At 33.9% G+C, this 27213-nt stretch overlaps 1 protein-coding gene across 1 annotated transcript; it reads left to right on the top strand.

Annotated features, from left to right (window-relative positions):
* Positions 1-12695: 12695 nt before the first annotated feature.
* LOC8272330 (stress-induced protein KIN2) lies at positions 12696-13352 on the top strand. Its single transcript, XM_002521172.3, has 3 exons — positions 12696-12832; positions 12929-12997; positions 13095-13352. Exons 1-3 carry the CDS (start codon positions 12776-12778, stop codon positions 13167-13169), a joined length of 201 nt encoding a protein of 66 aa, XP_002521218.1. The 5' UTR covers positions 12696-12775; the 3' UTR covers positions 13170-13352.
* Positions 13353-27213: the final 13861 nt, after the last annotated feature.

The raw sequence follows: 27213 nt of genomic DNA, 5'->3' as shown, positions 1-27213 counted from the left end.
GACTGTCCGTCCGTCTGGGGTTGAAAAGCTGTACTGAAGTCCAATCTGGTACCAAGCTCTTCTTATAGCTTTTTTCAAAACCTCGAAGTGAATTGTAGTCCTTTGTCAAACACTATGGAAATAGGAATGCCGTAAAGACTGACAATTCTCTCCAGATATACTCGTGCATAATTAGCCACAGAATAAGTAGTCTTCACCGAAAGGAAATGCGTTGACTTAGTTAATGGGTCCATAATCACCCAAATAGAATCCTAACCAGCTGAAATTTTGGGTAAACCCGAAATAAAATCCATAGTAATCCTTTCCCATTTCCACTTTGGTATAGGAAGCGATTGCAATAACCCTGCTAGCTTCTGATGCTCTAATTTGACCTGCTGACACGTCAGACACTTGAAGAAAAACTCTGTCACATCCCTCTTCATTCCATTCCACCAATAATTTCCTTTCAAATCATGATACATCTTGGTGGAGCTCGGATGCATGCTGTAAGCTGTACAGTGAGCCTTCTCTAAAATCTCTTTTCTGAGATTATCCACATCGGGAACACATAGCCTACTGCTCATCCTGAGAGTACCATTATCATCTATAATAAAAACATTAGCCTCTCTAACCTGATTCTATCAAAGAGTACAGACCTAACCCTGAAATGTGCTAATAATGCTCTCGATTTTAATACCTCCATTTGTAGCCCTTGGTCGTACAGTTCATGCAACTCTCTAGTCAGAGGTCTCTTCTCTGTACTGATATGAGCAAGACTACCTACCGACTTCCTGCTCAAGGCATCTGCCATGACATTCACCTTACTTTGAAGGTAGAGAATATTACAATCATAATCTTTCAGAAGCTCCAACCATCTCCTTTGTCTCAGATTCAATTCCTTCTGTTGAAAAATATACTTCAAGCTTTTATGGTCTGTATATATCTCGGACGTCTCACTATAGAGATAGTGCCTCCAGATCTTTAAAGTAAAAATTACTGCTGCCATCTCCCAATCGTGGGTAGGGTAATTTTATTCATGCTTCTTCAATTGCTTGGATGCATAAGCCACTACCTTATCATTTTGCATCAAGACGCAACCTAAACCCACTCTGGAAGCGTCACAATACACCGTGAATCCACAAGTCCCAGAGGGTAAGGTCAACACCGGAGCTGAAGTCAAACAGTCTTTCAGCTCTTGGAAACTTCTTTCACACACGTCAGTCCATTGGAACCTGATGTTCTTCTGAGTTAACTTAGTCAAAGGTGCTGCTATCCTCGAAAAGTCCTGCACGAATCGACGGTAGTAGCCTGCCAATCCTAAAAAGCTACGCACCTTTGTCACTGTGGTCCGGCTCTGCTAACCAGTCATTGCCTCCACTTTCTTGAGGTCCACTTGGATATCCTCACTAAACACAACGTATCCTAGAAAAGCAACGCTTTCTAACCAAAACTCGTACTTGGAGAACTTAGCGTATAACTGATGTTCCCTCAATGTCTAAGGTACCATCCTTAGATGCCACGCGTGCTCCTCTTCGCTTCTGGAGTACACCAAGATATTATCAATGAATATAATGACAAAACAATGTAGAAACTGCTTGAACACCCGATTCATCATCCATGAGAGCTGCATGAGCATTAGTGACTCCAAATGACATTACCAAGAACTCATAATGCCCATAACGCACCTTGGACGCCATCTTCAGCACGTCTTCCTCACGGATCCTCAACTGGTGATACCCCAATCGCAAATCAATCTTGGAGAAGCACGCGGCTCCTTGAAGCTGATCGAATAGGTCATCGATACGAGGAAGCGGATACCGGTTACGAATTGTCACTTTATTCAACTATCGGTAATCTATACAGAGGCACAAAGTACCATCCTTCTTCTTCACGAACAGAACAAGAGCACCCCACGGAGACGTACTGAGTCTAATAAAACCCTTATCTAGGAGGTCCTGTAACTTCTCATTTAACTCGGCTGGTGCCATTCGGTAGGGTAGCAAGGAAATAGGTGTTGTACTCGGTACCACATCGATGCAGAACTCTATCTCCCAATTAGGCAGTAATCCTGGTAGCTCTTCTAGAAATACATCAGGAAACTCGCAAACCACCTGAACGCTACCTTTTCCTGCCGAGGTATACCCGACTAAAGCTAGATATCCGTGACATCCACGGTGAAGCATCCGCCTAGTTCTAATAGCTGACACGAGATTTGATGGAGTAGGTACTTGCTCGCCTTTAAAATAGAACTCTGAGTCTCTGGGGATTCGAAAAGTTACTTGTTTCTCCCAGCAATCCAATATGGCAAAATGCATAGCCAACCAATCCATTTCTAAAATTACTTTAAAATCCATTACGTGCAACAGAATTAAGTTAACGACCAAATCTCGACCCTCAACTAACACCGAATATGACAAAAACACAACATCGGTCTTTAAGGCATCACTTAACAGCATAGTGACCGACATCAGAACTTGAAGTCTAACGGGCTAGATATCCAATCTTAAAGCAAAACTAGGCGATACAAAAGAATGCGTAGCCCTAGGGTCTAATAAAACTCTAGCTTCAGAACAGCAAACAGGAATAATACCTGACACCACAACATTCGAGGCTCACGCATCTTGATGAGTACGAGTGAACATTCTCGCTTGCCCATGGCCTAACTGTTGAGAGCCCGAAGCTTGACTTTGAACTCTACTCCTAGATCGGCCTTCTGTAGATCTACCTTTAAAACCACGACCCTACTGGCCGACAAACCGAGATCGACCTTGAAAATATTTCGGAGCTGAAGGAAAAGCTGGTCGGGTCGCACTAGCAGACGAGTCCTGAGAAAAAGCTAGCTGACTGAAGTAGCGAGGGCATGCTCGAGCCATATGACCCATCTCGCCACACTTGAAACAAGCTCCGCTGGAAGCTAGGCACGGTCCCTGATGCGACCTGCCACACATCTGACAGGTGCTGGCACTGGAACTAGAGCTGTTGTAGCCTGAACTCTGCCCCCTACCACTAAAGCCCTACCCTGGTTTGAATCCTCTGCTACCCTTCCGGTTGTGTCTTCCCTTCCTGTGGGTACGGTAGCCTCCATTGTTGTAATACGACATAACTGGCTGCACAATAGATTGACCCTCAATCCTGGTCTTCTTTTTCCTGCCATCGTCAATCCCCTGGCCAAATCCTCACAGGGTCATCTCCATATGTCTGGCCATGTCAGTCACTTCTAGGAAGCTGCTCCTCCCAGACTGAACTAAGGAGATAAACTCTGGACCGAGTCTTGAAATATACTTGTTTTTCTTCTGCTCCTCAGTCCCTACAGTATATGGCACATACTTGCTCAGCTGTACAAACTGCCTGGTGTATTCTGCAACTGACAGGTCTCCCTTAATTAGCCTTTCAAATCTCTCTTTGTACTCCAGCCTTACACTAAAAGGGATGAAGTACTCCTCAAACTTGTCTCTGAATTGTCTCCATGATAATCCATTCAAAACGGGCGGATATAGTCTCTGAACCACTAAGACGCTATCCCATTCAAAGAAAATTCGGCCATCTTGATGGTCCTCCTATCAGAACAGTGCAAGTCGGATGCCCTTTTCTCGACCTCGTCCAGGAATTCCAAAGGGTCCCCAGATGTCCCATCAAATTCCACGGGTCTCAACTTAGTGTACTTATACACGGGAACCTCGTCCGGATTCCTAATACTAGACCTACTACCACAGCTTTCTGAACCCTAGGCAGCTTACTGCTGCTGGAAGACCAATAACTGCTCTAAGGCCCTCTATATCCCAGTCATACCAGCTACAAACACCTCTATTGAGACTCCACTAGCACCGTGTGCCTCTTGAGTCTCACCCTGATTTAGTTGGGCTGCTGCTCGAGGCCTACCTCACCTCCTAGTATCACGGGCTAAGGCTAGCGAGGGCAGTCTAAGCAGAAAACTCATCTTGGCCCTCTTGGGCCGATGCTACTGCTCCAATCGCTTGAGTCCTCGACATAGCAAAGGCTAAAAATAAACAGCAAGATATCAAACCCAATAGACTCTAACGTATAGCACATATACTAGAATCAACGAAACACGCAAGGATATACTCGATTCCTAACCCCGCAGTAGTTAAGGAAGCTAACCTAAGTCGAAGAAAAACTAAACCAGGCTCTGATGCCATTTATAATGACCCGGAACCATATCACATGAGATATTATCTAGTTTGGCACCTCACTAGCGTCATGATTTTTCCCTTTGGCGGGTTTGAGAACTTCCCAAGAGGTCCCACATCCTATAATTTCTTTAAACCAAACACGTTTAACTTTGGAGTTTCTACAACTCCACAGCCAAACAACCAAAAGACGCCTCATGTGATTAATTCTAACTCTTTACATATATCTTATCAACCATTCTCCAACCCATTTCGATGTGCAATTTGATTCATTCATGTACCCCCGTACCTTAGAGTGTTGTCATCTTAGAAGCCTGCTAGAAGCCGCTTCTTGTCCAGGCATCCTATCTTTGCCCCGGCGTCCATTTTTCGCCCTCGTCGGACTGCTTCTCCAGGAGAGGCTGTCATAATTAGAAAGATGATTAACTTATAAAGAAAATTCAACTTAAATTATTGAACTAAAATAAAATAAATTTTTATAACTTGAGTAAAACTAAATAAAAATTTGAGTGACTATTTATACTATTATCCATGTGATGAAGTATCATTAGAAGCAATTAGTTCTTGGTGGTGCTTAGAGATGGTAGAGTCTTATCTGGTACAAAATTAAGGATCCAAATTTGAAATGACTTGGAACCAAAATCACCTGAACTCGTAATATTAAGACTCGAAGCAACCTGCGACTGAAGTGAACCAAAATTTGAGTGATTCGAGAACAAAACAACCCAAGCCTAAAAAGTCAAAACTGAAAATAACTCGAACCTAAAACGATCTAAATCTAAGACTGGCACGATCTGAGATTCGATAATGCTTGAATTTATAATCGACGCAACCTAATTCAAAATTCAAAATGACCTAAAACATAATTTTTTATTAAAATAAAATAGCATTTTGGTGATATTTATTTATTATATATAACTACTTTTGATACTAATTTCCTTAATATTTTTTATTTTTAATTAGAATTTAAGTTGGATTGCGTACCACCCTCTTGGCTCACTCAATTATACAGATCGAACTCTCATATAAAGTGACAATACCGATCCTTCTCCCCTAGTCGCACTATGTTGATTCCTAAAGGCAGCAACATGCTTGCTTTAAAATTGCTTAAAGGACCAGTAAGCCATCCAGCTACTCCAAACCTCCCTTCAAACCCTATCCGGTCTCTGGCCCTTGGTCCTCCACTTGCACAATTTGTCACCATACCAAGTGTAAATCTGTACGTATCACCTTTGATATACCATGGTATCAAGTTGAGGATCCCAACATTAGACCTTCTACAATTTTTTAAAAATTAAAATAATAAGTTAAATCAATAATTTATATACATAAGAATTAAAACAATTAACAATAAATAATTTACCTGAACTCATCCCAGTAAAAGGCAACAATGTCATCCAGCATGCTCTTCCAATCATGCCCTTGGATGTAAATGTAGAAGAAAACTCTAGGTCATGGTGGATGAAGTAGTGTGTGACTGGATGAACTGGCCACTACACTAAAGTTAAGAAGTTTAACAAATTAAAGTAAAAATAAAACGGTAAGTAAATTAGAACTAAAATCCTATGTTGCTATAATATAAAAGTACCTTGTTGGATCAATCTCGAAGAGGAGTCAACCATATCTACTCATCCTACTAAGAGCGGGTGATAGTGATCTAGTAGCACTAGAAGCCGCAGTCATTAGACTCCTAACACTTATCCTATGTGATAGAGTGGCAACCGATGGATCTGGTAGCTATAAGGGTGATGGAGTAGCAATTACAAATGTATTTGGAAGCTATGGGGGTGGTGGAGTAGCAACCGCAGCAGTTGATGAAAACGTAGTAGGGGGTGGTCGAGTAGCACCCATAGTTGTCGACAAAGCAGCCGATCGTGACACAGTAGATGGTGGAGGTGGTTGTCATCCCCTCGATCTACCATGGGCTGGTACTAGCAGTGGTTTGCCTTCTAATCGTCCACCACCATTGTCACAGATAGAACCTCTAGCCTTCTATACTTTTATGAAAAATAGATTCTAGTTTAATCAATTATTTGGACAGTATATATATTACAAAACTAGGCTAAATTATTTTTTACAATCATAAAAATTAAATGAAATGCTATCATAATTTCTACTGAAATTTTGGCAACATATCGAATTGAAATGTTCCAGATTAGAGACAAATACAATCTGTCGCTAACATAGATTTAATGAAATGTCATGTTTTGTAGAATTAACAGTGTGTCTTGCTTTACAACGTAACAATAGATTCTTAACACTCAGCGGCATACAAAAATCCATAGCTAACTACAGGCCATACACATTCTATCGCCAAATTAGTGACAAAAGTGAATCCTTCGCTAGTCGTAGCAATTCTATTGCAAGGTTTCATGCCCTTTTAATGGCACTAATGTTGGCGATGGACTTAGTCGGTTGCTAATTTGTCGCAAATTAATTGTAATTTCTATTTTATGTACCTAACTTATTTATATCGCTGATCCATTTCTAATCCCTCATTAATAGAGACAGATTGTATTTGTAGCTAATTTTTCATCGTAAATTATTAAATTTTATAAGTGAGAAGTATCTCATGTAATATCATCTCTGAATTTTTAAATTATTAATTTATAAATTATTAATTATTAAATAAAATAATTAGCTAGAATTTATATATATATATATATATATATATATATATAATGTCAAGAAATAAAAATATTGATAACTTGGTCAAGAAAGATAAACTATCAATAAGGTATTCAAGTTTGACTCGAGCTTCGGTATACCTAAAACAATGGTTAGAAAGCAACGGACGAGATTGTTCGGCCACTCACTCTGATGACTAAGTCAATAATGATTTTAAGTTGTAAAGTATATAGTAATTATAGAATAATGGATGTCCCTGATTTATTGTGTCACAATTCTTTATATAGTGGCTGAAGGTCTCCTAGTCCTATAAGGAGTAGGACTTTATGAATGTAAAGTCTCCCAAATCCTATTAGGTCTTCTTAGTCATACAACAGAACCCTAGGTCGAGTTGAATCTCTAACTAGAGTTTGACTATGACTTAGTCTTCAAGACTTCTTATTGTACTTGAATTTGGACTTAGTCAATACCGTGTTTCTTAGTTATGATAACTTAGCATGCAATGCTCGATTATCATTAGATGTTCGGCCTACTCTTGTCTACTCGGCCTATTCTTCATGGTCGACCTATTCTTTCATGCTCGGCCTACTCTTTCATGGTCGGTCTATTCTCTCATGGTCAACCTATTCTGTCATGCTCGGCCTATTCTGTCATGTTCGGCCTATTCTATCATGCTCCACCTACTCTTCATGCTCGACTTATATTTTAGTCAGTTATTATTAGCTCCAAAAAGATTATTTTCTAAAAAAATATAAAACAGTTTAAAGTATACAGTAAACAGTATATATTAAGTATATAACATTTATTTCAAGTATATAATTTTATGATGCTTACTGAATTTTATTCATTCAAATTTTAAATCATCTTTTATATATATTTTTATATAGATATGAACATAATATCTATTTTTTCCACCGCAATGGACATTGAAAAGAAAACATGAGGTATGTAAATTATGATATAACATGTATTCTCATATCGAAAGACAACAACTTTTAAAACCTCATTGCTAATAGTACATAGTATACTATGAGTATGTAATTTACACCAAGTTTATTTCGAGTATACAAAGAGTACCATTGAAGTATATTATGAGTATATAAATAGTATCATTGTAGTATATTATGAGCATATTCAACTCATACTGAAACATGCTTATATCTAAAAAATTCTTTTGATGACAAGAAGACTAACACTTGCATATTTAGATTGAAGCAATAAAGTTTCTAAATATATATAAGTCATTCATATAAATTCAAACAAATAAAATCTACAACTTAAAATATGTCTAAGAAAAAATGATACATACTTATCTTAAAACTCTTAAAAATGATTTCATTATATGATTTTTTAAGGCTTTAAAAGTTGTAGAAGATGAATATTAGATTTCAAAATTTAGATTTACAGAAAACTAAGAAATTAAATCTATTTTATAAGAGACCCATGAAACAGTATATATAGGTATATCATAAGTATATATTCTTAAATTTAGTAAAATTATACTTATATTGTATGTGTTTTATATATTTCTTGTAAGTTTTTAGTGTGTTAACTATTATATAAATACAAATATATAAAAGGAATATATCAATTATATATTATAAAGGAAAACTTATTTTCTAAAAGAATATATAAATATAAGTAATATTTAATGTATATAGCAAATGGTATATATTTAAGTACATAATAAGTTTATTTCAGGTATATGATACTTTAATTCTTATCGAATTTTCTCTATTTAGATTTTAAAATTATTTTTTACATTTTTTATATATCTATGTGGAAACAATAACTATTATTATCCTTCATCACAATTGACATTGAAAAGAAAACATGAGATATGAAAATTTTGATGTAACAAACATTCTCATACTAAAGACTAACAACTTCCAAACTTCATAAAAATAATATCAAATCAAATCAAAATTAAAATGGAGTGACCAAGAATAAGTATATAAAGATATACAATAATCTAAAAATTTAGTTTAAAAAAGGTCTGTTTGATATATATATATATTGACTACTATAAAAATTTATTTAAAATATTTGTATATTGACTATTATATTAATATAAATATAAAAAGAATAAATCAGTAATAGATTTAAAAGAAGTTTCAAATAAAAAATAAAATAAATTTTAAAGTATCCAATAAAAAATATATCATGAGTATATAATTAGTATAGTTCAGGTATATCGTACTCCAATTGCTACTGATTTTTCCAATTCAGATTTTGAAATCATTTTTCTTTTTCTTTTTCTTCTCTTACAAACATGTACACAATACTTATTATTTTTCATCATAACACATATTTGGAAAGAAAATATTATATACATAAACTTTAATATAAATGGCATTTTATACCAAAGGGCAATATCTTTTTAACCTAAATGGAAATAATATCAGGATAAACCAAAATCAATATTGGTACAAATAATAGTTTTGCTATCATCGTCGCTATTTTGTTTTACTTTTTTAAAGACTTAACATCAATATTCTTTTTTGAAGAAAAATCAAACAATATTTTTTTCTTACAATCAAAATCTCCATCACTTTAAACAAAAGATTTTAAGCATTGCATCCTCTATTTTCATAGGTCTAATATTCTTTTCTTACCCATAATTTCAAAATCTTTACCAGTAGAAAAAGAAAAAGAAAAGGCTAAATTTCGATGGAAGTTCCACAAGCAAAAAGGTGAAAAAAAAATTACTTGCATGAATAACTTAATCTCAATTTTTTAGCAATAGTGGAAAGTTTCAAAGAAAATGAAGAATTGAAATAAAAGAAAATTAAAGAAAACAAAAAGAATGAAAAAAAAAAATCAGAAAATTAGAGAGTACTATAAAAAGAAATCATAAAGGAGAATATTAAGTGCGCTAAAAGGTAAAAAAGAAACTCATAATATCATATCAACGTAAAAGAAACAAAAAAAAAAACATAAAATTAAAAATCAAAACCCAACATATAAAAGTAAGAGGAAATTATAGAAGATACTGTTTTTTCTAAAATAATATCTTCTATACAGTACTTTTTTTCTTTATATTTATGCTGCATTTCTATTTCATTTTTCTCTTTTTATTTCTTTTTTACTTATTTAGTTTTTGTCCTCTTCCATTTCTTTTTTTCATTTTTGCTCTTTTTCTCAATCTTTTATCCTCTAGTGATGCAGCAGTTGTCCAGCTCTAGATTGACTTTTTAAGGTTAGGAAGTAGATTGGTGGTGATTACTTGGCCTGACAGTAGCTGGTTTTGCCGAAAAATGAAAGTGTCGCCGCCTAGCTCCTTCTTTCTCTACGAAACTTGACTTTCTGGCGAAGAAATGCTGCAACTGCGGTCACCGATGAGCTTAGTTGAACGAATATGATGTTAGCTAGTGGTTTGAGGTTGAACAACGACGATAAGGGTGATGTTCGATGATGGAATTAATTTAGAGCTATTTGTGCACTTAATTTAGAAGTCTAGTAAAACTCCATAGCTGTTTATTTATGAGTTTTATATTCTTCCATACATCTGCAGTCCACTATTCAGTTGGCTCTTGATTTCTATGTGAGAGAGGCTACTAGGTTGGCTGATGAAATACGTTGCCTTTTTAAATGACGATTAAGCAAAACTTCAAGTTTTAGAGGTTAGGCACTGGAAATTTTCCTTAAACATATTAAAAACTTTCTTTTTCTTGAAGCTATTCTAGTTGTCTGTGACTTTTCTTCCAATTGCTTCTTTCTTATCATGTTTTATCACAGTTGATTTATTTAAATTTCTATGGGGTCTTGATACAGGTGGGAAAGATTTCTGTAAACAGGAAGTTCAACTATTAAGGAAGTTTAGAATTGGTACTTAATCCCGAGCAACCAAATTATTCCTAAAATTTGCCTCTTACTTTTTAACGAAGGAAAGAAATATGAAATTGTAATTACATTGATCCATTGGTTGAGTGGTTGCTGCCTTACGTTATTTGCTTAGATAAACTGGGCTGGAAATCTAGACAAGTGGGATTTGCTTAGGATTATTTTCATATTCATCCCCCAAACATTTTGCCAAAACTTCTATCGATTCTGTAACATTCATTTTATCCCTTTTTATGCATCTTATGTTGTGGAATGCTAAAAGATTTTTATTTCTGTTGCAGACTAGATACAAAAATTTAGTTATATATTGTATGTATAAATATATAATAAACGTGTACCAAATATATGTAATAGATAGTACAAAAATGAATTAATTATTAAAAAATAATTTCAAATATCAGTTTTACATACTAGCAATACATTATATGTATAGTAAATATGTACCAAAATATGTAACACTTATACCAAAAAATACGCAATAGATACTAAAATATGATTTTAGAAATAAGTTATAGTTACTAATTATATACTAAATACATACCTAATATATAAAACATATACTATAATATGCGAGACGGATACTAAAAGTGTGAAAAAAATTACCCAAAAAATAGTTAGAGATACCAATTTTGCATACTAGTTATATATATCAATTATTATTGAATAGATACCAAACATATACCAAGTATATAATGACCATATACCAAATGTCTTAATAGTATAAAAATTATGAAAACATTTATTAAATCACTAATAACATATATTTTTTTGTAAACAAATATATATCTAACATATACCACTGTGTTTTTGAAATAAATTTTCAATTTTCGGTATTTAATAAAAAATTGAGAGTAAAAATAATATTTTTACCTTTTTTAGAGTGCTTGTGAAAGAATCCCTAAAAGTAAAAAAGGAAAGAAATAGCATAAAAAATCTAATTCTAATAGAAAATCCAATGACAATTGGATTTAACCTAACATCAAGCTAATTGGAACTAGAAATCTAATTACTATAAAATCTGGTTCCATAAATCCTAACAATCTCCCACTTTGGAGATCAATTCTTCATAGCTACTCCTTGTGCACCAGCTACAATCTTCATTCTCATGATGAAAGACCAACTAAAGTTGTACAAAACTTTAGTTTCTCAATCTTAAACTTCTTGATTAGCATATCCGCCGAATTTTGAATTCCTTGTATCTTCTCAAGTGCCAATACTCCGTCTTCCAACGCTGATCGGATCAAATGATACCTGAATTGCAACTAGTTAATGTTGGCAATCCTGTGAACCTATTAAGCACATTGCCCTAGAAGCCGTATGGCTGTATGTAAGGTGTTGACATCCTTTTTATAAAGTCTTATTCTCTATTTTTTATAATTAATATTCCTTTTAAAATGTGTTTAATGGACCATGGAATTATAGAGAGAGATATATATGTTAGCGCAGAAGGCTATTGGTTTAGTAAGACAAACGTTGGGATCCAGATAATTCTAATAGAATCTTGTTTTAACCAATTTCTGAAGTTTTTGAGATTTTTAAGGATTTAAATTATTTTATATTCATGTTGAATCTTGAACTTAACTTTAAATTTCACAAAATGAAATATTTGATAGTAGATGCTTTAGTCTAATTATAAAATAAGTCCACTTTAAAAATAAAGGTCGTAATTTAAAAAATAAATATAAACAAAAATGTGGCCTATTTGCTTAGAATTGGCATACTAAAGTGTGAAATGGCTATGCAAATATATAATGTGGGATCACAAATCTTTATAGGCTAATATGTGTATGACATGAAAGTTCAACTTGAACCTCCTTGAAAATTTAGAATCTACCTAACTCAAATTGCCGCCTCTAATTAATAAAATAAAATAACCATAAAACCAAGACCGTAAGACACCATTGGAACCTGTCAAAGCCTAAATCCTGCAAAATCCCAACTAGCCTTGATTTCAATAACTATTTTTTAAGAATTGCCCTGTTCCAGGGCATTGAAAATTGGCAAATATGCCAAAAAGAAACATTCCTAGTCTTTATACGTGTCAATCAATGGATAGGATACAGGCTACTATAAATCTCCACTAAAGCATAACAGTTTGCATCAACATATCAGAACTTGAATTTGTATATCTAAGCAAAAGTGTGAAACTTTGTGTTCTAAAAGAAACAAGAAAGAAAATGAATCAATCTCAGGATGCTAGCTTCCAAGCTGGGCAGGCCAAGGGCCAAGCTCAGGTGGGTTTTAGTTGCTTATTAGTATAGTCAAGCGCATGCATTTTAGTGCTGGTGGTAAAGGTTTAAACCTGACAACCTACCTTTCTTTAATTTCAGGAGAAATGCAGCCAGATGGCTGACAAGGCTAGCAATGCTGCCCAGTCTGCCAAGGAATCATGCCAAGAGGTTCATATACAATTCCTTACTACCTCTAATCTTTCTTTCCTTACTACCTCTAGCAATTGTATTGTCATGGTATCTGATACATGAATTTGATTTGCAGGCTGGTCAGCAAATGAAGGCTAAGGCACAGGGAGCAGCTGATACTGTTAAGGACAAACTTGGAGCGAACAAGTGAAGAGCAGAACTATTTTTTGTTTAGTTTTCTTTACTTTCTGCAGTTTCTACTGCCTTTTTTTCTGCTTTAATTTCCAATTTTCATTGTCAAGGGCTGGTTATTGATCTTTCTTTCTAATTAAGAAGATCTCCCAGTTTTTTTTTATGTAATGATTCAATAAGATTTCTCAGAAGTTTTTGGCAATTAGTTCCTTTCATAATAATTATGTTAAAACAAAAAATAAAATAAAATAAATTAGAATTAGAATTAGATATGATATTACGATGGTCCCTTTCTCACAGCTCGAAATCCCACCAAATAACATTCACAAAGACTATATTCTAAATAATTTCTTTTTTTCGTTCTTCAATTCTATGTTTGCTATATAACCCAAATATAAAAATTTAAAACTGTTTACACCTTTTCAATTATTGTTAGCTTTTATAAAAAATTTATAATGTTAAAGTATATAAACAGACTTTGAATCTCATCAATAGCAATTCTTTCTATCTTAATATTCAACCCAAAAAAAAGTCATTGATGAATTTATTTATTTATTTCTTTATTATATATTGCCACTGCTTTAGCTATTACTAAGGCATGTTTGGTTTAGCTATTACTAAAGGCATGTTTGGTTTAATTAATCAATACAGCTGATACCTAGTGGCTGATAGCTGGTAGCTGATGGCTAATAAATTAAACCGTTTGGTAAAACGGTTGCTGTTAATATGTTAGATGATTATTTAAGATATAATTTATTGTGAAATATATTTTATTTATTATATTATATTTAATAATACGAATTAATAAAAATAACTTATGATAATAAAAAATTTATAGTTAATTTTTTTAGCTTAACTATATTTATTATTAAAAATATTTATAAAAATTATTTTAAAAATAAAAATTTAAATTTAAATTTTATTAATAAAAATTTCTAATTTCAAATACTATAATTTTAAATATTATAGTTATTTAACTATTAAAAATAATTTTAAAATAATAATTATTTAAGATATAAAAATTTAATTATATGAGATCAATTTAAAATAAGTTATTGTTAATAAGTCTTAATAAGGATAATAGTGTCCAAGTAAATAAAAAATCAAATTAGTTATCAACTGAGAAGAAAAAACTCTAAAATAGAGCTGATACAATCAGCAGTTGATTGGTACTAAAGTAACTATTAGCTGATGTTTCTTAAGTCTTTACTAAACGCTTTAATATAATTATTTAATAAGAAAGAGCTATCAGTTGCATCAAATCTCTGAACCAAACACCTTCTAAAAAGTGGCTCTTAAATAGCATATACTTAAGAAATGTATTTGATTAATACTTTTAAATATATTTATAAACTTCTTTTAAGTAAATTATTTTTTATGAATTCTTATCAATGACTTTCATATACTTACAAAATTTTTTTATAAATATTAATAAATTTTTATTGATTGTTACATATTATTATTTCTTCACTATTTAATCATTTAAAAATAAAACGAATCAATATGTTCTTCCTTTTTTCTTCTCTTTTTTTTTTTTTGCTTCAGACATTGTTTCATATAATGTTGTCTGTAATTTCATAAATAAATAATAATAATTTTTATTTTATTGTTATGTGAAATTTCAATCTATTTAATTTTCTATCTCATAATATAAATACCATTATTTTTATCAAAAATAATAAATCTTTTCAAAAAATAATCATATAATTATTTGTTTTCAGTCAAACCATCAAATTTTATATTATACTCTTTTTGTACATTATCTATTTAATAAACCAACAACAATCATCTCTATCAATATAAACAATTATTAAAATAATTTTTCTAATAAAACTTAAAAATCTCATGATGAAGTCTGCTTAAAATAATCCTTCAAAAATTACTAGACTTTTCACTTGAAACTTATTTTTTTATTAGACCCCATCTTAAAACTAAATTAAAAACTTTTAGTTAATTATTTTCTTTCTATATTTATGAATACAAGAAAATATTATTAGTGAATAATCTTTAGCTTTTAATTTTTTTTTAAATGGAGAATATAATGAAAAAGATATTAATACTGATGCAAGAGAATCTAAGAAGAAAAACTATAAGTTTTAAAAAAATAAATTTATTAAAATTTTAAGGAGCAACTATGAGTTTTAAAAAAATAAATTTATTGAGATTTTGAGGAGAAATAAAAAAATTAAGTTCTTATAGCACTACATAAAAAGCCATCAAAATATATAAATATCTATAAAAGTCAATGACTTCTTAATTACTTATTTACTTTTTATAGACTTCATAAAACTAATAATTAAACACCCACTAATTTATATAGACTTTTTTAAAATTGTTAAAAGTGAATATTAAATACTTTATAATTTTTATAAAATTCTTTTTAAATTATTATTAAATACCCGACTTTTTTATTCTATTTTTAACTTTTTTAATTCAATATCCCCTGCAATTTTGCATTTCTTATTTGAGCCCAATACCGCTTGTATGTTATATTACTAGGGCTGTGATCGAATCTAGCCGAGCCGAATATCAACAGGTTCAGGTTAGTTTGTTTAAAATTTTAGTAGAGGCTTGAGCTTGGTTCGAGTTTTTATAATGGATCTCGAGCTCGGCTTGTTTGAAAATAATTAGGCTCGCGAATAGCTCGAGTTCGGTTCGCAACTAGCTCGATTCGACGAATAGCTTAAGCACGGTTCGAATTTGATTCATTAAGTGATTGTATAATGAAAAAAGCTCGAGTTCGAGTGTCACGACCAGATCTATGGGTCCATGACCGGCACTAGAGAATGGGTAGGCTTAAGGCCACCGAATTCAGTAGTAAGCCTGACCATTCACTAACTCAATCAAATTGAAATTTAGACTCAATCCTAAGTATTGATTCACAATTTACCTTAACATCAAATTCTACATATTTAATTCGGTCTGCCAGCATAATTAGGCAAGACCTAAATTTACATAAAATTACAAACTGATAAGTCTAAAATTTCTACTGCGGAGAATCTAGAATTTTAAAAGTTAACATACCAATGAATTCAGTTATATCTAACCCGAGGATGAAGGAGTCGGGCTGCTAGATAAAAAGAACTGCAGAAAACTAACCACATTTGAAAAACAGTGAAATTGAGATTGTTAGTCTCGAGAGTGAGTTAAAATCATATCCCAAAACGACTATAAATACTTTAATAAAATATTTATTTAATTAAAATAAAATATGTATCATGCTATGCTTCTGTAAGATAAAATAAATTTTATTTCATACTACGGGACGGAGCACCTCAGTAGAACCCTAGCCCCAATACTAACAGTCTCAACTCTCTCATTCCAATAGAACTGGCGCCTAGAGAGCGAAGCTCGACCATGGTCCTTAAATCCAGTCCGGTCACTTAATTATCACTAACAGTCTTAGCCTTTCGGCTCTCTCACTCTAATAAGACTGGCGCCCAGAGAGCGAAGCTCGACCAGGATCCTTAAGTCCAGTATGGTCACTTAAATTTCTAGTAAAGCCGGCACCCAGAGAGCAACGCTCGACCAGGGACCTTTACTCCAGCAAACACACTTTACTCAGCCTAGAGAGTTAAACTCGACTAAGGCAAGTTCTAAATTTACCTTTTTTTAAATTTACCCTTTTACTATCTGACTCAGATTCATACCAGTGCGCATGCAGTCCTGATGCAATCCATCATGTGGCATGTTCTACTACCATCCCATCCCGAGTCAACACGCAATCACAAAAACCATGATGCAGAAAATGAAACATATAGAAATAATTATTAAATAAATAATAAAATATTACTCATGTAATCAGAACTATTTCGTAAAACCTTGGTATGACACATGTAAACAGATATATGACTTTAACTCACTGTTCTGAAGACCTCATAGCTTTGCTCCGATGCCTCAAATGGAGCGAGCTGAACTGATAGATTACCTAATCACGGAAAATAATTCAATCAATAACAGTAAAACATTTGACAATTAACTCTAGGCTTAGACTCCTAGGATTGACTGTATAAAATTTTGACTCGGATAAATTCTACCGAAAATTCGGCAGAACCTCCCCTAAACACGGACACCTATTCCCGTATAAGGGGTCCAGGACCTGCCAAAAAATATTTCAAATTTCTAACAATTTATTTAACAGGAGTCGGGCCACCACACTATATTATTTTTTCCGACTCCGCCACACAACACAAATCACGATAATTGGTAGACGGTCCGACAATTAATTATTTTAACTAACAATCCTCATAATATTTTTTCTAATGCTCAATACAATAATTAATCACACAATTTTTTATCAATGAACTCTAAAATCAACGGGCCAGATAATTATCGAGACGGTTGATCACTCGGTCGACTCGCCTCCAGCCGCCGGAGTCCGATCGACGATCCGAACGCATTGATGACGATCCTAGCTTCCAATATTTCGATCCAAACTCCCCATCATCCGGAGAATTTTACGGACAATCTCGACCATCAATTTTCAAACGGAGTCTGATCGCCGCGAAACTGGTGCCATTGGAAAGCTTAAGCTAAGGAGAGTCCGGATATGTCCTCTGATTAGCCAAAGCTCGCCGGAACTCGCCGGAAAATGCCTAAGATCCCGGCTGCCCCCACTTTTTCTCTCCACTGCAAATTTCCAACTCTAGCCACCAAAAGTGTCACTACGACCGCGGAAATGAAGCTCAAGCCGAGGGGAGTCGATCGCCACTGAAATCTCCCACGCCGCTAAACGCCTTAAATGGCGCCGATGTACCACAGCTTTCTTTGCACTCATCCGGAATTTTTTTTTATATATTTAATAGTGAGTTTTTATTTAAGTTAATTTTAGCTTTATTTTTATTCAAGTAAACTATTTGAGAAATGATTATATTTTGGTTATTCAAATTTTCCCAAATGCATATTTATATAAGTAAAATTATATATTGGAAAATTTTGGAAGAAATTATAAAGGATGTTTTTATAAAAGAATTTTGGGAAAATTGGTATTATAATTGATTAGTAGTATTAAATTTTGAGTTGGAAATTGATTATTTAATTTAATTGTGTGTTAGGACTAAATTGGAAATTTATTTTGGAATAAGGATTGAAAGTATAATGTTATTTTTATGGGGTTTTAATGGAAATTTGTGAGCTTGGTATTTTTGTAAATAAATATGTCGGTCAGGGGTATTTTTGTAATTGTGTATTTTCAATAATTCAGATTTGGCCCAAATTAAATAGTTAAGGGCTTAATTGAAAGGCTAAAGGAAAGTTTGGGGGTTAAATTGGAATTTTGATGGATGGAATTGTAAGTAATTAAGAAAGTTGAGGGACTAAATTGTAATAAGGAAAAGTTTGGGGGCCTAATGTCGATATTGAAAGGAAAGAAAATCGGGGAGGAAGAGAGATGTCGGGGGAGAGAGAGGAGGAAGGCTGCGGCCGTCTGTCCGGGCGCTGGTGGCCGGCTAGGCGGCCAGCAATGACGGGCAGACGCGAGGAGGAAGATGGCCGAAGCTTCCTTGCCGCCGTGCAGGCGTTTCCGGCGTCGGTGGTCGCTGATCTTGGTGCCGATCGACTCCTCTCGGCCTCAGCTTTGTTTTGGCGGCGGCGGTGTTGTCAGTGGTGGCCGAAAACGGAAGATCCGGTGGAGAGAGAAAGTGGAGGCAGCCGCGTTTTTGGGCTTTTCCGGGGAGCTCCGGTGGAGGATGGATGATCGGAGGACGTATCCCGACTCTCCTCAGCTCAAGCTTCGCGATGGCACTGGTTTCGTGGCGATCGGGCTTCGTTTGCGAATCGACGGTCGAGATCGTCCGCAAATTTCTCCGGATGATCGGGTGTCAGATCGGAAAATCGAAAGTAGGGATCGTCATCAGTGCGTCGTTGTGAGTCCGATGGTGTGTTCGGATCGTCGATCGGACTCCGGCGGCTGGAGGCGAGTCGACCGAGCGACCGAGCGTCTCGGTAATTATCTTTGGCCCATTAATTTTAGAAATTCTTGGTTTAATTGTGTCTATTGGATTATATTGAATATTTGATGATTTTTGTGAGTCAAAAATATTTGTCTGTCAGTTGGCCTGCCATAGTCGTATTTTGTGCTGTGTGGCGGAGTCGGGAAATAGTGAAGTTTGGGGACCCGACTCCTATTGTTTGAATCGTTAAGTATTTGAAGTGTTCTTCTGGCAGGTCCTGGACCCGTTTTTACGGGGGGTAATGTTCGTGTTGTAGGGGAGGTTCTGCCGGATTTTCGGTAGAATTCTCCCGAGTCGAGATTCTTAGACGATCTAGGAGTCTAGACCTAGGATTAATGATGGATTGTCTCGGTATTGATAAATTGTTTTCCGTGATTAGATGATCATGCATTGTTCGCTCGCCCAACCGAGGCACCGGAGCGAGCTAGGAGGTCGCCCAATTCGTGAGTTAAAGTCATTTAATTTTTGTGCTATTGCTAGTCTGATTTTAATATGCTATTTAGAATTTGTGCTTAATATGATTATTAGTATCGCAAAATAAATGATTTCACTTGATTATTAATATTTGAAATAATATAAATATTATTATTAGTATGTTATAATAAGACAAACGTTATTATTTTTCCCCTCATAAATTGCACGTTGTTTTATCTTAAATCTTTAATCTTTATTTCGATATGTGTTGGTTGAGTTCATCAGATAATGATATTTATTATATGTGATGATTGCGAATTGGGAAATGTGGCTTGTAGAACATGCCGCCTGATGGGTTACATCAGGACCGCGTGCGCACCGGTAATGATTATGGACATAAGGTTATTATGGATTTGTTTGCCCTGATCGAGCATTGCTCTCTGGGCTAAGTTCAGTTGATTGCCGGAGTTAAGGTCCCTGATCGAGCGATGCTCTCTGGGCGCCGACTTATTTGGAATTCAAGTGTTCAGGCTGGAGGTAAGGACCCTGATCGAGCTTGCTCTCTGGGCGCCAGACCTGTTGGATTAAGAGAGCCGAAAGGCTATTAGAATTTGGGGTTAGGGTTCTACTGAGCCACTCGTCCCGTAAAAGTAAAAATATATTTTTATTATTCATTTATTTATTTATTATGGTATGATTATAATATGGATTGTATTTACATGCATGGTTGATATTTTGATTCGAATGATTAATATTTTTATGTGAAGGAAATAGTAGGGTATAATTATAGTATGGTTTGATATACTGATTTGAATAATCTATGTTTTCTGAGAAAAAGCAATCGTCTCTAGATTATTTGATTTTAACTCACTCTCGAGACTGACAGTCTCCATTTATGTTTTTTTTTTCAGATTCGTGACTGTTAGTTCTCCCGCGACTCTTATTCAGTAACCCGACTCCTTCATCATCGAGTGATGTATTTGATTTGGTATGTAAATTGGTAAATCTTAGATTCTCCGCAGTAGTAATAGTAGATGTTTCAGTTGTAAATTTTCTGAGCTTCGGGTCTCGCCTAGTTTTTCTGGCAGACCGAAGTATTTATGTAGAATGTAGCTATTAAGATAATTTGTGGTTTTAATAATAATAATTTGAGATGAGATTTGTTTAAATCAGTGAGTGTCAGGCTTACTACGGGTTTCGGTGGCCTTAAGCCTACCCATTCCCTAGTGCTGGTCACGGGCCCACGGGTGGGGTCGTGACAGTAGCTGCCACTGCTAACGCTAACTCCGCGCATGTCCCCTCTGCTGCACCTCCGGCCAACTCTGCGCATGTCCCCTCTGCCAGCCACAGACTGCATCGCCGCTCCTTCTCCCCCTCTCCTTCTTCTCGACGCACCACGATCTCCTTCTTTTCCTTTCTTCTCTATATCGACTTTTGGTCCCTGAACTTTTCTTCTTTACCATTTAGTCCCTCAACTTTTTAATTACTAACAATTTCACCCTGAAAAATTTTTGATTAACCCTTCAACTTTTCTTTAGCTTTTCAATTAAGCTCCTAACTATTTAATTTGTGCAAAAAAAGAATTATTAAAAATAATGAAACTAATAAGGATTCCTCTTGCGGTGGAATCCTTCTACTTCCATGAGGTATAAGCAGCCATGTCGTGCCTTTGCTGCACTTGGTTGACATTTTCCTCATCAGATTTGGGCTCATCCATAAGATTATTGATGGCCTTCAGAATCTCTTGCTCCTCAAGGACATAGTGCATTTTCATATGCCAGATGTTATAATTATCTCCATTCAGTTTCTCACCCTTGTTAAATTCAGCTATGATGTTCTGTGATGCCATGTTAATCACATAAAAAAACTATAAAAGACAAGTTAAATGCAAAATCAATTTATTATGTCAATATACACAACACTTAGTCACAATCTCAAAATTAAGTTATTGAAAATTTTTCAAATGAATTAGAATTGAAAGTTCACTAAGTTTCTAATCATCTTCAAAATTCAATTGAAAAAATTTCTTTAACTTTAATTTTAAATTGTTCCTTTTATTATTCTAGATAAGAATTTATCAAAAATAATTTGCCAATCCTTAGACTGCCCATATATAAAGAATAATATTGATCGACCTTTATAATATTTTCAATGTTCATAAATCTAACAAATAAATTAAAAAATATAACTAAACAAAATAAAAAAAATGTATTAATGGATCTTAAGTACATTTGAACAAGATCTTTCTAGGAATAGACTCTTCCACCTTCTTTGTATCCATGACAATAAGGATCATATTCCTAACCCAAGGAAAGTTAGGAACATGCAATCTACTAGTCCAGAGACTGGGACTAGATGCTAAAGTGGTAAACTTATTCAAACTTGCTCAATAATTTTTCAACCCCCCCTCTCCCATTTTCATATGTTATGAGTTTAACGGTATAATTTATTTTAAATTTTGATGTCTAGAAATAAATGTTTGAGAAAAACACAAAGATGAAGAGAGTGTGAGTCACTTCATCTTCAACCTTAAGAATCCTAGAATTAAAAAAAAAATCAGAATTCGATTTTCAACATTCCTATTTTAAAAAATCATAACTTTTTCTATACAAATGAGTTTGAGCGTTCTTTATATCAAATTAAAGATTTCATTCTATATCTTAAACATATATTAATCATTGAGTCTAGAGAATGGTAAACATAAATGAAAAAATATGCCAAAATTACAATATTGATCATGAAACAAAAAATACTAGATTTCGAGTTTCAAATACCCAATTTTGCATACTCATATCTTTCAACACAGAACTCCAAAAATTATATTCTATATATCAATTTAAAGCTCTCATATCCTATTTTAAGAAAATATAATTTTCATGGCATGAAACGCAGAAATTCAAATGAAAATGTAATCTCAAAGTATCATATTATTTTTCATGATTTCAGAATTTTTAAATTTCAATTTTGCATGCCATAAAATAAAATTAATTAAACACAAATATGGGAATCATTATTAGGCTCTGATACCAATGTAGATTATGCAAAATTAAAAAATAAAAACTCTTACATCTTGATAATTCCACAAAGATATTGATTAGCACTAGATCACAAATACAATTCACAAGGGAGTTGTATTTATTGTTCACAACCCAAATACTAAAATTATTAAATTATTTTCAAAAATTTAGAGAAAGTACTTCCTCTTTTGTTTCATGTATTGATGTAATATTTTGTAGTAGTACTTAACTTCCACAAAGTTAACTTCTTATATAATTTCTTTGTGTTGGTAACTTCCTTGGTAGTTCCTAACACAAATAATTAACAATAATTATTATTCTATTAATACAATAAATATAATAATTAATATAGGTTAATTAAATTAAATGGGTTTGGGTCAACCCGTCATGGGCGACCTGACCCAAATTCCAACAGACATGCATATTACCAGCATGTTTGAATGTATAAGAAGGAGATTTATGAAGAGAATCCATGTGAATTACACTACTATGCAAAGATACAAGGGTGATATATGTCAAACATTTAAGACAAGCTAGAGAAAGTTGATGCTGGAAACTGTTTTTGCACTCTTGCATGTGAGATGAGGTATGAAGTTGATCGGTATTGAAGAGTTGTAGTTGTAGAATTTGGGACATTAGGAATTCTTTGTAAACATGGTGTGGCAGCAATTTTCTCAAACAGGGAAAGACGAGAGAGTTATGTTGACAACTACTACTCAAAGGCAACATACCTTGTATTTTACAAACATGTATTTCACCCAATCCCTAACAAGAAAGAATAAGAAAGGACTAAGTTGCCAGATATTGAACCTAATATTGTAAGAAAGCCTGCAGGGTGGCCAAATAAGAAGAGGATCAGTGATGTTGATGAGCCAAAGAACCCATTCAAAGTATCCAAGGTTGAAGGTCAAGTAACATGTGGAAATTGTAAGAAAATAGGACATGATGTACGGGGTTGCAATACCGGTGTCATAGGTGAAACCCCTTAGCAATGGAGGAATAGTTTACAAAAGAAGAAACAAGCTGCTACTACCTCAAACCAACTAGAAGCTTTAACATCTTGAGCAAAGCAACGAACATCTTTGCAACATGCTACTAAAGATTTTTAGAATGGTAGCTTTCTAATTTTAGTATGTGATTAATGAAAGTTCTAGTTTAGTATTTGATTGTTAGTATGTGTCATTAGGATGAGTCTAGAAAGAGACCTTAGATAATTAAGATATCACCAATTAGTATGTCTCAACCAACTCTTCCAAGATATTCTAATACTGACTCAATACTAAGAAAAGTATGCAGTTCACAACCTCCACTTGATAAGAGAAATAAGAAGAGCAAGGTATGTACTTTTATTACTTTTTTTAAGAAAATAAATTATGCATTTGTTATGATAACTAACAATTGTCTATGTTACTTATCTCAGATAAATACTACTCCATCAAGGGAGCAGAGACCTACCAAACTACCTCCAAAAAGACTTTTTGGTACACTAGAAATTTTAAAATCACATTCTACTAATACCTCAAATAGCCTAGCTTCATCGCATTTTTCACCTACTGCAATCTTCAAAAACTCCAAAAGAGCATCTCAACTAGCTGTTATGGCTTCACAAACTCAACGACATAGTAGCAATTCAACCTTAAGCAAGAAAGTGCATTGGAAAATATAATTAGGAAAGATTATTTTGTGATAGTAACTATTTTGGGAGCAACAACTTTTTTGTGATATTTTCTTATGTACTACTGTTAAACATGTTCTGCAGCAATGATTTTTGCATACCTGATAAGTGGGTTTTTGTTACTATTTATGGTTATTAGATATTGAAATGCTTTTTTAGATTTTTGTTAGTATACAACTTATGGACAACTTTAATTTAATGTCATTTTCTTTCATCAGTATTGAGTATGCTATATAATCAAATTTTATCCAGCTCTTTTTGTTATTAATATGTCACAATTATCCATAAATTTTATACATTCACATGCATACAACTTTTCAAACTTTCACTCACTTCTTTTCACAAACACTTGGAAGAACTTATAATTAACTCATTTTTCATTACTTTGACCATGACTTTCAACTAGTATGGCAAATACAACACATTATTCCTTCCCATTTCACCTCTTTCACAAAACGCAATAAAGTAAATCATAAAAATGACAAACAATAGCAAAATTCTAATACATTTCATCAATTTTTTATAGCAGCAGCTTTTGTCTCCAAAGGATGCCTTTAATAACTTCATCTTCAACAATTTCTTGTCATCTTCAAGTTTTAAGACTAGCAAATCATAATTAAGCAACTGACTTAAAGTTACTAACATTTTAAACCATATCTCATTAATTGTATGAAAATACCACATACTTAAAGTTGTCAAAGCGTTAAACCATAGTGTAGTTTTTTTTACTTTTTTCAAAATATTAAGATTGTGTTTGGTATTGAAGTTGGAAAAGTACTTTTTCAACTTCAATTTTTATTTTATATTATTTTTAAAAATTTTGAAGATATTATGATAATATATTGGATTATATTGGATGTCTATCGTTATGTTTATATATAGATTTTTGATAGGCTATTTATGCAGCTACAATCTAAGGCAGTGAACCTATCGATGCAGTCTAGCATTCATGGCGAGTATCAAGTTCGTATTCCTCGGGAAAGTGAAAGCCCAGAGTTACTTCTTTGTTCTCTATTATATTAGCTTAAAATGAATGATGAATAATTTCTAAACTAACTAATAGCTACAAGCTAAATTCTAAGGGAGATGCAGGAATGAAGGGATAAATGAAACAACCAAGACAAGAAAGCAAACCCAAAAGGAACCTAAACTAGTTGGCAATCAAACAAAAGATAAAGGATTGATGAGTCCAATTATGCTACCCGTGGACGAATTCTTAACTAAATTCGGTGTCTCTCTCGAGCTCGCCAAATTCCTAAACTCAAGAACCTAAAGTTGGAATCTCTTCCTAACGATTGATTCTTAAATTAGCATTAAGCTTTAATCCACCTCTATTAAGCTTTGTTAATTCTTAATCCGGCTAGTTAATTATTCTTATCTCTAAGTGATTATTAAACAGTTCTTGCTATTCAAAATTCCAATCGCCAAATGGATTTCTCAATCACATAAAGCAATATAAACATCACAATTCACGTCTCATGAATAATGCATCATCTGATTAATGCTGAAAGCAAGAAGGATACAAAACTAAACTCAAATAATCCAACAATTTAGTACTAAGCCAACATAGAAAAGAAATCCCAATGGATTTAATCAATCTAGCTAAACATGTCCATCTTTAAAATAACTAGGAAATCAATTATAATGAAAGAATAACAAAAATGAAACATGTACACCCTTTTCTCTCGAATTGGATGAACAGCTCCAGATCTGAATTCGCAATACGATTGATCTCCCCAATTGCCTCTCGATTTGCTCCCCTACTCTTTTGCATTCGGAACCTTGTGATTCCGTGATTCTTCCTCTCTACAACTCTCTCTCGAACTCAGCACTATGCAAAAACCGAACCAGCCGCCAGGGCTCTCTCTCGCTCCTTGCTTAGCTAATCTTAAAAAAAATAGTTTTCCTTATATATTTGTCTCAGCACGGCTGTGGTCAAGGCCGTGCTGGTCAGCACGGCTGGAGTCCAAGCCGTGCCAAACATTCAGATCTCACCAATTAGGGTTTCTTCATGATCGTGCCCCCACTGGTGCTAAGCCACCACGGGCCGTGCTGGAGGCCATGGTGCTACGAAAACCATGCCTAAAATGTCATGTTTTGAAGACCAAAAGCTCATGGTTGGTCATGGCCAGAGTCCAGGCCGTGTTGATCAGCACGGCCTTGACCTAGGCCGTGCTCAATGTATGCATTACGAGCTATTGTTCGATCTTGATGAATTCTCATCCGTTTTCGCATGTATTGATCTATAATTACTCAAATACTGATGATGGTCCTATAAATTCTCCTAAAATGCAAAAGAACACAAAACACGAGTGATCTTAGAATAAAAGCACAATAGTTGCTAAGAAAATACGCAATAATATGCAAGCAAATATGTGTAAGACTATGCATATCAAATCACCCCACACTTAAGCTATTGCTTATCCTCAAGCAATTAACAACTCACCTCATAAAACTATAGTCAGCAATTCCTTACAGTTTACGCCCCTAGTCCACAACAGATAGTATTCAACACATCTCAAAGGATACTCAATCATAAATCAAATTATAAATCATTAACAGAGAATGGAAATAATATTAATGCATGAATAACTTAAATGACAACTCAACATAAACATCACAAACCAATGCCTCAAAGGGATCACTCAAGTCGCTCAAAGTGTATATTAGGCAAATAACAAATCCCTCAAAGCAAATGCACAAGACCCGTTCACCATAAGCTTGCTCATAAATCATATCTTTGCTACTGTGAATAAGTAAATACCAAAATCAAAGGGTCTTTACCAAGGTTGTAATGGGGCTAAGGTAAAGGTACGGAGATTTGGATAGAAGTGTAAAAATGCTGGAGATCTTGCAAATAAACAACAGTATATGCTCAAGGGATTAAATGCCTAAAAACATAAAAAGAATTATTCACTAAAATCCCTACTTCGTAGAATAACGCTCGCAAATGCTCTAAATCCAATAAAGAGATAAATAATTAAAGAATTTTATTTATTTTTCTTC

The sequence above is a fragment of the Ricinus communis genome, chromosome 5 (genome assembly GCF_019578655.1).
Source record: "Ricinus communis isolate WT05 ecotype wild-type chromosome 5, ASM1957865v1, whole genome shotgun sequence".
Lineage (NCBI taxonomy): Eukaryota > Viridiplantae > Streptophyta > Magnoliopsida > Malpighiales > Euphorbiaceae > Ricinus > Ricinus communis.
The sequence above is the reverse complement of the archived record's forward strand: the minus strand, read 5'-3'. Positions and strand labels throughout refer to the sequence as shown.

What these genes read in the sequence shown, in the direction of transcription:
- LOC8272330 (XM_002521172.3), top strand. Translation starts at nt 12,776, where the DNA reads ATGAATCAATCTCAGGATGCTAGCTTCCAAGCTGGGCAGGCCAAGGGC. An exon ending in AGGCCAAGGGCCAAGCTCAG is followed by an intron (nt 12,833 to 12,928) that starts GTGGGTTTTAGT and finishes CTTTAATTTCAG; the next exon opens with GAGAAATGCAGCCAGATGGC. An exon ending in CCAAGGAATCATGCCAAGAG is followed by an intron (nt 12,998 to 13,094) that starts GTTCATATACAA and finishes TTTGATTTGCAG; the next exon opens with GCTGGTCAGCAAATGAAGGC.